A 17,471-nucleotide genomic window follows, 5' to 3' on the forward strand; every position below is an offset into this window, starting at 1 on the left:
TAAATTTCATAAAATGTCTAATTTAACATAGGTTAAGTGTGACTGAAGCTTTTAAAAAAACCTAATTGTAAGACCATGGCAGATTAATAATTATAAGCGTACCCCATAATTTTACCTACAAATAAGTTCCGCGCTTCTATAATTCCGGTAGTTACAGGTAAGTTACAGGGAAGTTACAGAAGGGTATAACGCAGATATAACCAATTTGTACCCTCTGAATAATTTCCGACATAGGCAGTGCTGCGTACGTCTTACTTACGCAAATATTTCCCCTCAAATGGACCCTTAAAAGTGTTACGATCACCAAACAGCTTCGGAGCGATTCAAGCTCTTACAATTACAATCACAACATCATAGCTTAACTTCACATACAAGTGGATTTGCGCGTTTACTTGGGTTCAGAAAAAATTAGGGGCATTTACATACATACCACTGAATTCCTATATATTTACATATGTAACACCGAGACTTTTTACATTTATACCACATCTTAAAGGTGAAATACATCTTTTCATGCACAAGTAGGTCATGTATGCAAGTAAAAAATCAAAATTAAACTGATAGATACATGAGCATCAAAACAAGCCAGGGAAAAGACATCTAGCGATGTAAACAATCAACAAATAAAGCACGGCAGTTAAAACATTAAAATTCTAGCAGTATACACATATGGAATTGACACTAGATACAGGCAAGGGAGGGAAAAACTAATAAAAGGTGATGGGGGATAAAGATCAAACCCATTACATATGCTTTTAATGCTTTCCAAACCCATGGAGACAAATATAAGAGCAAACAGGGGCTTAATATTCTGCAATTAAGACTGGAAATAAAATCATCACCCTTAGCAAGAAAACCTTAGCAAACGATAGCGCAATATCTCAAATATGATGCAAGAAAGTTCTTAGATCACCTCTTTTTTCTTTTTTTTTTCTTTTTTTGAAGCCCAAACTAGAGATACTCTATATTGCTAGGCATAAACTCCCCTCCCACGGCCACCCACCCTGCCTCGGCCACGAACATAGCCTCTCGCACCGCCTCCCCTGCCTCGTTCATATCCAGTGCCTGTGTGTCACGATAGAATAGACATTAGGAAAGATACACAGGCTACATAAAAACATGAAAAAACTAAGATTTGCATATATATAAAATATGTATTTACATATCAAACACGAACACGTAAACTTCAATTTTCACCTTATGCATGAAAATGTGTATTTCGCTTTCTAAAATTTAAAATAGAGGTATTTTGATGCGATGTGAAAGATTTGGGTGTTTAATGCATAGGAAATCAGAGTTATGTATGTAAATGCCCCATAGATGAAAGATAAATACTGTATGAAGCAGGCGTGTTTGAATTGTTATAGTCTAGTAAAAGCTATTTTGAAATATTCGTCAAAAAAATTGGTGAAATACTCATGAGGATTTACATGAGAAAAAACAAACACCCACTGGCAGCTGTTTATTGTTCAAACAGACAAAGGATTTGTTTCTGTATCGAACACTAGAAACATTTTTTCAGTTCCACAAGTGCTTAATGTGCCTCTGCACAGTATGAGATTCAAAGCACTAAAGATCTCTCCAGTAAGCCATATATTCAAAACCAGTAATAATCAGAGAATACAGCACCCGTCATCAAGATAGAGTCATAATGGAAAAAGGGGAAGCAAACCAGCTACAAGAAATAATTCACGTGAATGGTAAATTACAAGGGGATTAATAACCAAAGTTATCAAAGTATTTAAATTTTACGAACAGGCAGGCAGACCGGAAGATTAGCATCAAATTAAACAAAAACAATACATGTTGCAACCTGTTGATCGTATAGTATTATTAGCGGTGTAGAATATAAATTGAGAATATAAATTTTTTAGGAGTGTCTACTTTCAGCTCATCACATGAAAAGTTTTATATATTTTGTAATTCAAGCTATGGAATATCTATATCAGCTCCATTTTTTTTATCCCGTGCACCATCATGATGAAATCGTAAATGAATTTAAGAAAACCCCAATCTCAATTCGAAACCGATGATTAAAAAATGATAGCTGATTACCACTTCAAATAACTAGCTCAAGTCATCATTAGTCAACATAAGTGATTTTGTCAGATTGCGGCCTTCTAGAAGTCTGAGCAAGCCTAATGTAACAATCGGATTCTAATATTAATTATTCTTATTATGTATTATGTAGTTTTCTTTTCATCATTATTCTGATTTTATTTCTTTGATTGTGTTTTTATTTTTTTCCTTATTTGAGTCCATTGTAAGGGTTTAAATACCCCTCTTTGTATCAATGGGAACCATGCTACTCTATTCCAAATCTCAACATGATATCAGAGCCTAAGCCTAGATCCAACAACCGCCGACCTCTACCAATTCCAATAGCTGCCACCTAGCCGCCGGCTTCCTCTGCCTGTTCAAGCAGCCAATAGATTCCTCTTCTGATTTTTCTACTGCAGTTTTTTTCATAGCCTACTGTCATTTTCCCGCTACCATTTTTCCTAGTTCTACAAGCCGCGCATTACCTTCTGTTTCCAAGCAGCCGCATACGGGGAACCAACAGCAAGCAGCCATTCTCCCGGTTCCAGCAGTAGATTTTCTTCTGTATCCCGCATTTGCCGGCAGCCGTTTTCCAGTTCGGTTGTTGCTTTGCCACTGTTTGGCTGCTGTAACCTGTATGGTTTCAGCCGTTTTCCTTCAGTCACTGGTCGGTTGTTTTGTCGGCTGCCTCTCCAATGTTGTTGCTTTGCTGCTCTGTCAGCCACCTGTTCCGTAGCATTTTCCACTGATTGATTCCAACAGCTAATCCCAGGTGGCCTTCCAGACCTTGGTGCCGTTAATTCCAGCTGCTTATCCTAAGAGGCCTTCAAGCCGACCCAAGTCTTACTAGTACCGGTGATGCCCCCTGCCAGTTCCAGCAGCCACAGTCTTCTCATGTCCGCAGGATCCTCCATTCCAGCAGCTGCAAGTCCAGTGGTACCTCTGTCTCTGCTGGTTATGCAAGGAGTCCTACAGTTGTCCAGCATCGGTCTTCCCTGCAGAGATTTTATTTCTTGCAGTTGTATTCATTTATTGTGATCCTACCAAAATTCATTGATGGCTCAGAACCACAAACCTAACCACAGTCAAGATAAGGGTTGGACACTTCACGGTAAGCCGGTATATAAACCTTCACCCAAATCATCTACTACCAAGAGTCAAGGCGACGACTGACCCTACCACGGCTCAACCGACGACTCCTACATAGAACATCTTGGAATCCTCTAAATCCTTGCAAAACCAGATGGAGCAATTGATCAAGCTTTTTGGAGCTCATCAAGTCTCTATGAGCCTGTCAACCTCCCAAATCCAACAAAATACTCTTCCTATGACTTTCACGGTTTATTCCGCCTCTAATCCATGGATTATTGATTCAGGTGTCTCAGATCATACGAATGGATGCTCACAAGTATTCTCGACTTACTATCCGTGCTCTGGAAAGAATACTGTTAGAATTGTCGATGGCTACTATAGTTCTATTTCTGGTAAATGGTCAGTTGTAGTGACAACAAATCTAACTCTAGAATTGTTTTACATGTTATATGTTCTTCAGATGCAATGTAACTTGTTATCTATCAACAAGTTGAATGATATTGATTGTATTGCTAATTTCTCTTCTAATAGTTTTGTTTTTCAGGATCGTCGCTCGGGAAGGATGATTTAAACTACTAAGAAAGTAGCTGGACTCTACTACATTCAAGAGAATAGCATGGGGAGTAAATCTACCAAGCTGCCTAGGTCTGTCGTCCAATGGAAGTCGCCCAACTTCTGCCACCCCTAGATCTGTCGTTCAATGGGAGCCACCCAGCTTCTGCCGAGCAGCCAATTTCTGGCAGGTCCAACTGGAACTGCCCTTACCGAGCCGCCCAGATTATGCTGCCCCAAAATTCATGTTGTTCTACTTAATTGTTCGGTCTCCTTCTAGGTTTCAAAGCCTCAACTGACACTTCTAATCTTGAGATATAATCCATCCCAAACTTTCTTCCAGTCGTTCAGGAGATCTAGTCCAACCGAAACCTTACGATGCCTCAACAACCCAACAACTTGTTTGGCTCAATCATAGTCACAGCGGACTCCTCTAGCACTGGGCCCTCATCAAAAGATGTTCTTAATTCCACCGGAGGATTAATTCCAGCATTCGTTCCTCTGCAGGCCAAAGAACAGGAAAACGACATAAACTTCTTGATCACAAATCATAAACTAAACGATAGTAACTTTTTTCAATGGTCACAATTAATGTTCTTTTTTATCAAAGGGTGTGGTAAATTCGTTCATCTCACTGGAATGATTCAAAATCCCTCCAATTCTCTTAAAAGTCAAATGGAGCATTTAATCAAGCTACTTAGATCTAGTCCACTCTCTTCCGACCCGTCGACCTCCCATGTTTGTCAAGGTACCAATCTTATGGTGCTCATTTCTTTTGCCCTTTTTAGTCCACGGATCATTGATTCAAGTGTAAATGAACACATGACTGGAAGCTCTCAAGTCTTCTCGACATACTATCTTTGCTCAGAGAAAGCTATTGTTAAAATTACTGATGAGTCCAAAGGTTTCATTGTTGATAAAGGATTTATAAAAATAAAGAGCTAATAACAGCTCTAAACAAATAAACATTGGGCATGCATTAGAATCTTATGAGAATCTTGGCAAACCAGAAGCACCTATATATGCAAAGAAACTTCCATCTTCAGTTTTCTCATAGCACCTTTCCAAGGTTTAGAAGGACAAGTTAGCCTTGCTATTCAAGCAGTCACAAAGGATAGGTTGGGAAATTTCCACCCTAGAAATCCCATTATGTATGGATCCAACCATTAAGGTATATGGTTCCTAGCGATGCACATAATCCTTGAAGCTAACTTTCCTCACAATCGGTATCCAAATTGCAACTAAATCAACAAGGTAAATGGCTATGGTGCTCACTTTTATCCTCATAGCAAGTACCATAAAGGCAATATAAAAACTCTTGAAACAATGGCTTTATATATGCATTGCACACAAGAAAAATTTTAAAAAAAGTATGTGTTCACATTTAAAGAAAAAGATTAAATTATTTCTTGTCTTGGAGAACAATAAAAGTCAAAACCAGACGTGCAAAGGATTCTAACTCTCAATTACAAATTTACTGCAAATAAATGAACTTACCACGATAATCCCAGCCTCCTCTTCCACGGCCACCACCGCGACCCCAATTATTATTCCAGCCACCATTTTCTATCACAAAAATAACAGAAAATTAAGCCAAACCATACAGAATTACAAAATCATGTTCGTTCACTGACAATCGTCAAAGTAGCAGAACAAATTGTTAGAATTCTTCTTTTTGAAAGTGAAGAAATGAGGCTTTGAGGTTCACATTTCAGAAATTGTACTTGTGTGCTATCCCTAAATTTTAAGGGACTATCAAGCATTCTATATGAGAAATAATGAAATTGAACTTCTCAGGAAAAAAAAAAAGAATGCTCCGATCTAAATAAATATGTTAGACTTTCTACTGGTCAAATTTTATTATTTAAATTAGAAAGCATGCAACGAATATTCCTCCACTTCCACTTCCCACAAAAAATCTACATTGGCAAAGTAAACTTTCCATCATATAAAATAAACAAATATACACTAAACCGGAACTGATTAAAGGTTGAGTTGGAAATATAAGGAAGCAAATCAACAACATAATGATTGAACTCAAAGAGACAAGCAGCTAATAATAGAAAATTAACTACTCAGCTTTGAACCTCAAGCCTATTGGATCAGGTAACCAAGCCACATGCATAACCATATTAGAGTAGCCATGGCTGCAAATCAGAAAAAAAAAAACCAATAAATACCTTGGTGATTTGGATAACCTTGGTTGTTGGCATAGCCTTGATTGTTTGCATAGCCTTGATTGTTTGCATATCCTTGGTTGTTGGCATAGCCTTGATTGTTTGCATAGCCTTGGTTATTTGAATATCCCTGATTGTTTGCATATCCACCATGTCCTCCATATCCTCCATATCCACCATATCCACCTCTTCCCCAACCCCTTCCTCTTCCTCTACCTCGACCACGTCCTCGAGCATATGAATCTTGGCATCAATAAAAAACATTAAGATAAATAAATTACCAAAATATGAAAAAGAATAATAAGCATATTATGCTCGAGAGGGTCTCCAATTAATAAAACTTGTAGCATCTAGAATGCTTACCATCAATAAATTGAGCTGGTGGTTGTCTTGGTTGCTGCTGTTGATGAAAATATTGAGGTTGCTGATATTTCTGTTGTTGTTTTGGCTGTTCTACATGCAAGGGAGGCTGGTACCTGAAAAATAAAAAAATAAAAAAAAAATATTTTTACTTATGTTTCATACCAAGAAAGGTCACTGGCAATAAAGGCTAACAAAATCATTGCGCAATATCATATAAATGCGTGAGTTACCAAATGAATTACCCAGGAGAATTCTTGTTCAACTGCCTGGTTGAAAGAGAAACTGAAATCATTGAGACATGCCTAGTCATTTCCAATCTGCATAAGAGAAACTTGAAGATTATAGAATAAAAGAGTTTTTGCTTCGGCTTCAACTAGGTTGAATTACTTCTTAAAAATAAAAGTGAGATGAGAAACTAACGGAACAAGGCCCTCCTCAATTGGTTCCCAAACATCAGTAATACTGACAGAGCTAATACTAGTATCTTGGTGCAATCCAGGAATCCTCTTCTGTACTCAACGTAATAGGTCAGCATTCCCAGCAATTGCTATTTCATAGTGAAAAAAATGTAATAAAAAACTTGAAGTATAACTATCACCAACCTTTAAAATCTCAGCAATCGCTACAGCTTTGCTTATTGCCTGTCCCATTGCCTTCAACACAATTTCTCTCAAATGTTTTTCCTGTTTGATTGTTTTCACGAGAATACAGAGATATATAACACATTCAGAGGTACTTAGGCACAACATATAATGAAATAAAAGCAAAGCCCGAACAGCGAACATATTTCATAATTAGCTTGATGCAAAGTAGTACAACAACAACAACAAACCTTTTCCCACTAAGTGGGGGGGCTACATGAATAGTTTTTCCCTGTTGTGTCCTATTGAGTGTCATATTTTCATTTAATTTTAATAGATTTAAATCATTTTTAATACAATATGCTCAAGTGTCGGCCACCTCTGTCTTTCTTAATAAAAGTCAAATCTAAAACATCTACTCTCCTAATTGGATCATCAGATGTTTGACGTTTAAGGTAAACAAAACATCTAAGACGACCCTCTCTAATCTTGTCCACCACTGGAGCTACACCAACTATATCACGAAATAAAGTATGTTAAAACTAAAAAAAAATCTGTAAAGACAAAGGCCATTTCAGAGGTAGAAATATGATAAGTATGATAGACACAATGCTGCATATGTGAAACACGAAACTGATTATTAATAATATAAAAAATGGTAAGGCTATCATATAGAAAATAAATACTACTGGATTTCAACACCAGTGATAGCTCCACCAAGGGTAAGCAAACATTTTTGTGTAAAGTTTCATTTGGAAAGTGATACAGCTTCTGCTGCTGAAAAACAGAACTAAGACCAGAGCCAGATCACATCTTGTCAGCCTAACCATCAGTCATGTACAGAAAGAATATGCAGTAAACGTTGGAAACAGGAACTAGGCTATATGTAACAGATGCATCATCACACTAGTAGATTTATGGAAACAAGAACTAGGCTATTCAATACAGACAAAACTAGCATGCTAATCCTTAAACATCTTAACAGTACGATTAAACTCCACAATAAGGGTATAGAACGAATCAAGTTGGTATCGAACGATCCATGGAAATTGCATCAAAAGCCAAAACAGAAAAAAAAGAGCAAGAAACATAAAGACAATCAATGGATAACAAGGATTCTAATTGTTAAGTGGCTATCCAGGCATAGCAGATGATCACAATGATGTAGTGGAAGAGGATCACCAAAAAAAAACATCAGCGAAGTAAGTCATATTCTTCCTCCTTCCCTCCCAGATGCAAACATGAATGAAGCTCGTGAAAGAAGAATACAACCATTTTAAGTACAAGCCATAGTGGAGATTCCACTTACAGAAAAGTGATGTAAAAAAACAAGATGAATGCATTGACTAGTTGGAGATTTCACCGCATATGACATAATATTGCCATGGAAGTTGATTATCCCAGCTGAAGTTAAGCCATCATGCCCTAACATAGTGCAATGTCCATCTAAAGATGAATGAACAACCGGACACAACCTGAGGAATGTTCTAGCAACTAAAAAATCAACAATTCTACTTGGCGAGGAATGCAGAAGAAATGGACACAATAAAAATAATCTGTGCAAGTGTACACCATAAAGTTCTAATCTCAAGCCATCATTTCGGGAGTCAATCTTAAGGATTTTAAATTTTAATGAAATATTCATGTTCCCAATTATTCTCAATCAAAGCAATATGATGATGATTTTCATAAAAGAGAAGGCCCAAAAACCATCCAACAAGGGTTTATTTGATAAAAATAAAAATAAGACAAAAAAAAATTGTAATGACACTTTCTTTCACAAAGGGGTATTTGATTGAGTGAATAAGTGGTTTATTGTAATTCTTATGCATGAATTTGAGAAAATTATGTGTTTGGTACGAAACTTTACAAATACAGCATAAAGTTTGAATGTATTTGAAGTTTACACCGTAATTCAATTTGGCAGAAATTTAGGATTTCAACAGATTTGACCGAATTTGAATTATATCATTCATGTAAAATGTTATAGGCAAGTAGCCACCACCGACATTATTGCCCGCCACCTAAGTGAATACATTGTTTTCAATCTACTTCAAACTAAAAAAAAAACAAAGTCCTACATTTATTTTACAACGAACCAAAGAACCAAACAACTCAAAAGTATTTAAAAGTATTTCAAATACATTGTAATCAGAGTATTCTGCAAACATTTTATATTGCATTTTATTTCAGCAACCCAAAGGCTCTAGTAAATTTTGTTAACACCTAACCACATAAAAAAATGCTGCATACTACACTTTAAATTCTTCCCTAAAATGTGGAAAGTGGATGGGAAATAAGTATTGTTATGGAGAATAAATTTTGCTTGGGCCAATAGACAAGGAGGACCTATCTCCATTTCTAAAAATAAATAGTGGTGCCAATAAATGACACAAACCAATAACCTGAACAAAACTTAACACGAGAAATTCAGATAAAGTTGACACGAATTTTATTTGAAATGAGTTTGGATCTAAAATATAGATCCATTTATTATTAAGGCTTAAGTTTGGATTTTACCAAAATAACCTACAATCAACTTGAAATTAACCCAATTACTATTTGAATTAATGTTAGAAGGTTTGTGATAAGTTATATGGGTCAACATTTGTGTTAATTGTGTCATGTTAAGCCAAAAAAATGTAAGATCCATATAAATGAATCACTTTTCATAAAGTGGGTTCGGGTCAAGCATTTTTGGATCAAATTAACTTCATATTAGACTCGAACCAAAATCATCAACCCATAATGATGCCCCTAATAACAATGCCAAAGAATATAGTGGTGGGGTGTCCTCCAATATAGCCATGTGAGATGAGTCGCTCATCTTAAAATTATAGTTCAAGCAAGAAGTGGTCAACTGAAATGACACCAGCAAAAAATAACTCATTTCTCTCACAAATTGATTGAGAAATTATGGTGAGACACTCAATACGGTCTGATGTACGAATTGATATGATTTTCCACAGAAATTAGAGCAAAGCAATTTCTTTAATAATCAAAATAACTCAACACAAATACAAAGATAAACACCTTCAATTTGAGAGATAGGCAATCTCTCTCAATTACTACAATTTGAGAGAACTCTAATCTAATACTCAAAACAATAATTTCATGCATACCCAATCCTTAACCTATTATGACCTCTTTATACCAAACCCTAATAATAATAAAAATCAAGTTGCCCTTAGGCTAATAAAAGACAAAATTGCCCTTAGACTAAGCCAACTATAGCAATTCTCCTCTCCAAAAAAAACAAAAAACCCCTTGCTCTCAATGTGAGAAAAAAGAAAGGTGTTCCTCCTCCACCGCTTCTTCTCCTGACTCCTCACTATCTATCTCATCCAGTTCACAAGCTAAAAGGACCTAATGTGTGTGATCTTTGAACTGATTGCCTAGGGCATACTTCTCACCATACAGAAAACATAATCCTTATGCTCACTTGTCTTGCACGTTTGCCTTTGTATGACACTTAAATTTGCGCTCGGAACGGGCCCCATATCCCTCTCCTTCGGTGTTTCCTTCTAAAATGACACCGTCTAAGTCCTCGGTGCCATGATGGTCAAGGTACTCTTGTGGCATCCTCCCATGGTGCCTCTTTTGTTGGACATATTTATCTGATTTTTGTAGTTCATTCCACCATTTGGGCGATCTCCATCATCTCCCCAATTCCCTATGGTCTCAATAGTCTGAGTCATGCCCATATGTCGAGCTTTAGGCCCTTCATAAAGTTTTCCTCCAATCATATTTCAGAAATCCCTTTCAATCGTCCCAATAAAGCTCGAATCTCTCCTTATATTCCATGACAGTCCCCTCATGAGTCAAGGCATAGAATTTCTCATGTAGGTGATTTGGAAACGTTTCGACAAATAATCCTTAAGTTCTTCCTACAAACGGATCGAGCATCTAGCCTCCCTCCACCAAGCCCAAGTTAGGGATGTCCTCTACAAACATAACCCTACTACCATAAGTTTCTCCTCACCATCTAACATATTAACCATGAAGTATCGCTCCACCATATACTCACCCATGTGTGTCTTCTCCCTTGAATATCGACATCTTCAGCTTTCTAACCCTAACCCCAACTTCCTCTCATTTTGTTGTTTCCCCCCATATATCGAGGGTAAAACTCCATTCTTTGACCATAGTCACATTCCCCCTTCTATTTTCTTTCTTCTTCGTGCTCCTCCATACCTCTAGCATAACATCTTCAACATGTTTCTGGCCCAATTGCCTCCAACAGAAATCTTTAATTCACCCCAAATCAGAGCCCTGTGAGGGGCTTCTTGATGTGAGATGCTTTCCTCATAGTGTTCCTCTCATTCAATCTCCTTTCCTTTCAATTTGACCACGGAATATCTGATCAACCTTTGGTTAGGATTTACAAATTGAGCTGTCATTGGAGTCTTGAATTGCATCTCAATAAACTTCCTTATCATCTCCTTCAAGCTCTTGAATCAATTTTTAATGGAATAAAACCTATCGTCTATCGAGAAAACCCTTCTTTATATGGTGGAGAACCTTTCTTTTATCCCGGATTAAATTGACTTGTCTTTTCCTCCAATTTTTTCTCCAAATTATCTACTTTTTTCGCCGTCATCTCTCTTAGTATACTTTTTTTTTATATCAAAATGGTGAAACCTTGTCTTTGAAATCCAATCTTCGCTTCCCAGTTAGCTCAAATTACAATTGTTTTGCGAGTCACAAAGGCAGTTGTAGGGCCTCAAACACATTTTCCCAAATAGCCCGGTTGAAGCCAAGCGTGACTGTATTGCGATATTCTCTTCACAGTGCATAGCGATCCCATGGTTGGCAACCAACCAACTTGATCGTGACAGTATCGCGAGATGAGTTTATTGTACGCCATATTTGTTTGATCGGGACTGTCGCAATAAATGTGCTTTGTCTGTTACAGTTCTATCTTTGTCTCTCTAAAAAGACAAGTTTCGGATCTCTGTAAGTCCTGATCCCGTCGCCGCCTCTCAACCAGCTCTATGTCGCAAACATGTCGTCGCTTCTCAACTCGATTACAACTTTATCACACAGACGAATGCGAGAGAAAGATGGAAGATTCACGTCATTGTCTTGGGCTCAATCGATAAGCCGGATGCGATATTATTTTCAGGCAGCAATTCTTTGTTCTTCTTACATCAGAATACTCTAATACCAATTTGATACAATCAGACGCAGGAATCAACATGACTGTCCACATAAATTAGGGCAAAGAAAATATTTTTCTTTAATAATCTAAACAGCTCAACACACACAAAGATAAAACCTATAATTATAAAAGTAGGCAATCTCTCCCAATTCCTACAATTTGAGATGTAGGAAAACTATTCTAAACTCTAAACCTAAGAATCACAATAATAATCTCAGGCATATACCCAACCCTAATCCTATTAGGGCCTATGTATATCAAACCCTAATAATAATAAAAGACCAAATTGCACTTATGTTAATAAAAAACAAAATTGCCCACAGGCTAGGCCGGCGTAACAATACCATACAACAATCCCAATCCTTACCCATTGGGTAAGATTCATTAAGAGGCAAGTTAAGAAGATCAATCACTATTGTTGCTTCAACTTTAAAAACAACAAGGACTGAATAATGAGAAAAGCAGCAAAGTGATTCCGCTTGACAGCTATGAAACATCTTCAAACACTCATACCTTCATGATAAGCAAAAAATACTACATCAACGACCTTATTAGTGCCTATTCATGAAAGGAAGGAAGACCTTTGTTGATGTTGTTCATGTTAAAGAAAAAAGATTTCCACATACGCTACCTTGAGCAAAGATGATGAAAAGATAATAGAGAAATTCACGACATATAGTTCATATTCAAAGCATCACTACCAAATCTATCAATAAATAAAAACTCGAGTGCCATGATTGACTCTATCAAAGAGAAGAAAAAACAAAAAGTGCTTAAGAAAGCACAAAATTAGACGATAGTATAACTTCAACTGCCCAAAGACATGTAAGAGGAAGAAAAACAAATCATCCAAAAGAGCAATTGAGTAAAAACTATCAAAAATGAAGAAATCTTCATCAATGAAAGAGCTCTCCAATTTCTTACCATATCAAAAATGGAGAATGATAATTCAACATTTCATCAACTTCAAAAAGCTCAAATGAGAAAGCAATATCATAAAATTGAGTCAAACCAAGCAGCGCATGTAATATATGACCTTAAACATTCGTAGAAGGCTTCTAAAGAGAAAATCCAACCTAAGCTCCAAGAAAAAAGTTTCTAAAAACCTCCAACAAATTTACTAAAATATGAATTTCCAAAACCAATAAGGTGGGTATAGCAAGAAAGCTGACAGATAATGACTTCCCCTGCATCGTTATGTATTCGAGTGAAATCCTCCAAAACTGGGGAACCATGATCTATATATCAAATCTATTAGGCAATCATATCGCATATGATCGTGCTTTGGACATTAGCTAATAGAAAGATCAAAAGAATCATGTCGTTGACGTTTTAACAATCCAATTTGAGAGAGAATACTAACATTAGCAGTTCTCAGATCACTTCATATAATAGAAGTGGACGAAGCCAGAAGCTTATGAATGCAAATGAATCATCAATCAAACATAGTATAAAAGAGATCGAGATATCAAAAGCTGAAGTATTGGATAAAATTTCATACTACAGTAAAATCAGATGAATTTGGACGTGTAAATTTGCTTGGACAAGTTTGTATTTGATTTTAAATTTGTATTGGAAAACTTATTGCAAGAATTATTGTTTAGTTTGAAATCATCTAGTTAGCTCCTAGTGGATAGGTATTTCCTCGTGTTATTTCGGAAATAGATTGAAGCAATCCCATTGGTAAGTGCATATTTATAAGCATGAAACTTTGTAGAAATTAATGAGAAATATCTTTAAAAATTCATCTAAATCCTTTCAACCAGCTAACAAGCAGGTGTTTTATTTATATCTCTTTTCATATCAATAAAATAATTCTACTGAATTTTGAAGAACCCGGTATCCAAGCCTTGAAAATAAACACTATAGTCTCCTACCGTCAGAAACTTCATATTCCCTATAGTTGGCAATCTATGTCATGCTACAGGCCCCTTCCCCTACCTCCCCTCTTTTTCAGTTTTTTTCCATTGCAAACTTCCTCTCCCTGTAGGAACCGCTGTCGGAATTTCCTTCTTCAACTTTTCCCGCCACCGAAAGCCCCCCTACAACCTTTTCGGCTGCTTTAGGGAATTCCCTAAAGCAACATGAAATCCTCTCTACTTGCTGGAAAACTTTCTGCATGTCGCATATTCCTGCATTTTCCTTAGTTTCCTGCTGGTTGCATATTCCTGCAGCCTTCCTTAGTGTAGATGCATCTTCATGTAGTCTTTCCGCTGCATCTAAATCTCCTTCATGTAGGCGTTGAAATTCCTACATTCCAAGCCTTGGTTTACTTCTCTATCTTCTTCCAGTTGGATTTGTGTTTAAGAATGGCAATGAAGAGGAGCATTAGCGATCTGAAGGGCTCAGATCTGAAGTGTAAGAGGGTGTTTAATAGATTAGATGTGAACGTTCCTCTTGAAGACAATCTCAAAATCAATGACGATACCGGGATTAGGGTTGTCGTTTTCACCATCAATTACTTGAGGAAGCACATAGCCAAGTCATTCTCTGCAGTCATCTAAGCCGCCCTAAAAGTGTCACTTTCAAATACAACTTGAAGCCTCTCGTGCTTAGCATATTAGAACTTCTTGAAGTTGATGTTCAGATGGCCAATGATTCCACTGGCGAGGAAGTGCAGAAAATCGTTTTTGCATTACTTGATGGTCTCTATGTTAATGACCCAGAATTTGCAAAGAAACTTGATACTCTTGTTGATCTCTATGTTAATGATGCCTTTGGAAATGCTCGCAGAGCTCACGATAATAGAGAAAAGCTTTTCTTTGCGGCATATCCTCATACGAAACTTTTTCCTGTAGTATGTCATTCTCCAGAGTTTTTCCTTGCAATCCATGCCTTAAAATTTTTTTTTGTAGGTTGTCTACTTTCCTGCAAACTTCCCTACAATATTACTTGTAGGAGTCTTCCGCCTACCTACAGACATTGCAAAAACTACAGTTAAAGACAACCGGAATAAACTAAAAATACCCATAAATATTTTTGGGGTTGATTACCAAGTACGAGATGAAGACCAAGTTCTATCTCACAAATAATCTTCCTCACCCATCATTTGATATTTTAAAATCCAAGTGACAATTATGTTTCAACTTGGGAGGGTGTTAAAAATTATATTTGAAAAAAATTATTCTTGTTAAAAGTTAAATTATATTTGAAATAATTTATTCTTGTTAAAAGTTATTAAGATTAGATTTATTTCCTTTCCTATTTTAGATTTATTTCCTTGGATTTGATTTATTTCCTTTCCTATTTTAGGTTTTCCTACTCTATGTCGTTTCTTTTATCTCCAAGTTGTAACTATTATAAATTAATTAATTGGAGATATAGGTGTCAATTCTTTCCTTTCATGTTATTTCTTTTTTCTTGTCTTTCCTATTCTAGGATTCATGTAAGAGTATTTATACCCCATTTCATATCAATAAAACAACTCCGTTGAATTCTAAAAATCAACATTTATCATGCTATCATTTTTATCTTAATTATGACCAAGTGCAATCCTAACCTATGGTTACTATCAACTAAGAAAACATAGAATACTTTTAGAAGCAACCAAAAACTACATTCATACATAAAAAACAATTTCAAGCCATAAACACCAAGATCAAACTTCAGTGTAAAAAAAAAGGAATACAAATGACCTAGTAAGCAGATGAGGCTATTATTTAAAATAAATACCATAAAGATTGTATAATCCACTAAAGAAAAAAAACCAAAAATAGCCATTGGGCTTCATAAATTAAAATAAGAACGCAATATTGTAGTGTGTTCCCTCCAAATGTAAGTTTGGTAGCTTTCCAAAATATTTAATTATATAAAAATCATCAAAATAGCAAAAATCTAAAACTAAGCTTTATAGCAGCAAGCAAATTCAGATTATACACGACCAATAGTGTGACAAGAATTAATAGAAGTTATTAAAGATTTCATATATACTTTGAAGCCATTAAAGCAATTTTTATTATATTTTTAGTTTAATTAATTTTAGATAACAGAAATTTCATGGATGTCAAGGATTGTAAAAAACCCTGCCTAAAAAAATAAAAAAATAAAAGACCCTACCTAATCAAGCACAACTTCAGACACCATGCAAGCAACTGAGGCAATTAAGGATAACCGAATTGATGCCAAATTTAACTATTTGATCAAACCAATGACCATGCTAGATCAAAATAGCATAATCACTCAATATAAGATCCAGTGCATCAAAATGAGACCATGCAAACTTGAACTACTCAAATCATAGCCTGAAAAACTCAATATCAATTGGCTTTGATTAAACCAAATGGGCTAAGTCATTCCTCTTTCACGAGTAGACACTAAGCTCGCTTCTAGGGTGCTTGACATTAATGGCTTCAGAGTCATTCGCAATAAGGGGGTCGCTTAACAGATCTTCAAGTCATCTCATTGCTAGCACATCACATAGACAAGCTCTCTCTACTATGAAGTTCACCCAATGAGATTTTAACTTCCATGAACCATAGCCCTCCAATAATTCACCATAGCCATTCATCTCAAAATACTAATCGAATACTAGAGTTAATTCATGTAAAAATCAAGAGATATTTTCACGTAACCCATTGATTTTATTCAAGAGACGATGATACTTCTCAAAATTATTCCTGTAAATCGAAAATGTTGATACTTTGAGACAACAACAAGCTTTTATCCCACTAAGTGGGGCTACATGAATCTTTTTGTCCACTCTGTCCTACTGAGTTTCACATTTTCATTTAATTCAAATAAATTAAGATCATTTTTTATACAACATGCCCAAGTCTTTTTAGGTCTACCTTTATCTTTCTTGACAAAAGTCAAATCTAAAACATATAATCTCCTAATCGGATCCTTATATGGTCGTTGTTTAACGTTGAAATTTTAATTTGTTGTCATATATGTGCTCTTAGCAATGTACCTAATAACATGGAAAAATCAAATCATTAATTCAAAACATTGCTAACAACGACTTCCACTAGCCCCATGTCTGAGAGAATATGTCAAGCTAAGAGCAAAGATCATTGGAAAAAATTTGATCATATGAAAATGTTATACCCACCAATCATTCACAAATAATTAAAAAAATATTTTAAATCATGATTAAAATAATGCTAAAAAAATCTATAAATAAACCTCCTTTTTAGTTCATTTGACATTTGGTCTATACAATTAAATAATTCTAGAAAACTCCCTATGTAATACCTACAGATTAGACACTGCTCTTCAACATGCTAAGAGTTTCTAAGTGAGAGCCAACTTCGCAAGCTAGATATTGCTAGTTAGTATTATAAGAGTTCCTTGAGTTTTGACATGCTCATATTCATGGACCAAACAATGCACTTTAATATTTCACGAGTTCTTTGAATGATTTTTAGGATCAATATCCATTAACTTCTGTTTAATAATAATTGGCATGAACGTAAAACTCATCATAGCAATCTAAAGAAAAAGAATTATATAACGCACATCTGATGTAACAAATGATGCATACAACAATCATATTAACCAAAAGCT

The 17,471-nt window shown here is 35.8% G+C and overlaps 1 protein-coding gene across 1 annotated transcript in view; it reads right to left on the minus strand.

The window, feature by feature from the left end:
- Positions 1-609: 609 nt before the first annotated feature.
- LOC110022639 (translation initiation factor IF-2-like) overlaps positions 610-17,471 on the minus strand; it is a 19,253-nt gene continuing 2,391 nt past the window's right edge. Inside the window, exons 2-8 of the mRNA XM_020721688.1 lie at positions 6,827-6,907; positions 6,645-6,733; positions 6,467-6,541; positions 6,225-6,337; positions 5,865-6,104; positions 5,182-5,250; positions 610-1,065 (exon numbers count right to left, since the gene is read on the minus strand). Coding sequence (XP_020577347.1) covers positions 971-1,065; positions 5,182-5,250; positions 5,865-6,104; positions 6,225-6,337; positions 6,467-6,541; positions 6,645-6,733; positions 6,827-6,907 — 762 coding nt within the window. The 3' untranslated portion in view covers positions 610-970. The remainder of the gene's footprint in view (positions 1,066-5,181; positions 5,251-5,864; positions 6,105-6,224; positions 6,338-6,466; positions 6,542-6,644; positions 6,734-6,826; positions 6,908-17,471) is intronic.

Source organism: Phalaenopsis equestris, unplaced genomic scaffold (assembly GCF_001263595.1).
Source record: "Phalaenopsis equestris unplaced genomic scaffold, ASM126359v1 Scaffold000201, whole genome shotgun sequence".
Classification (NCBI taxonomy): Eukaryota; Viridiplantae; Streptophyta; class Magnoliopsida; order Asparagales; family Orchidaceae; genus Phalaenopsis; species Phalaenopsis equestris.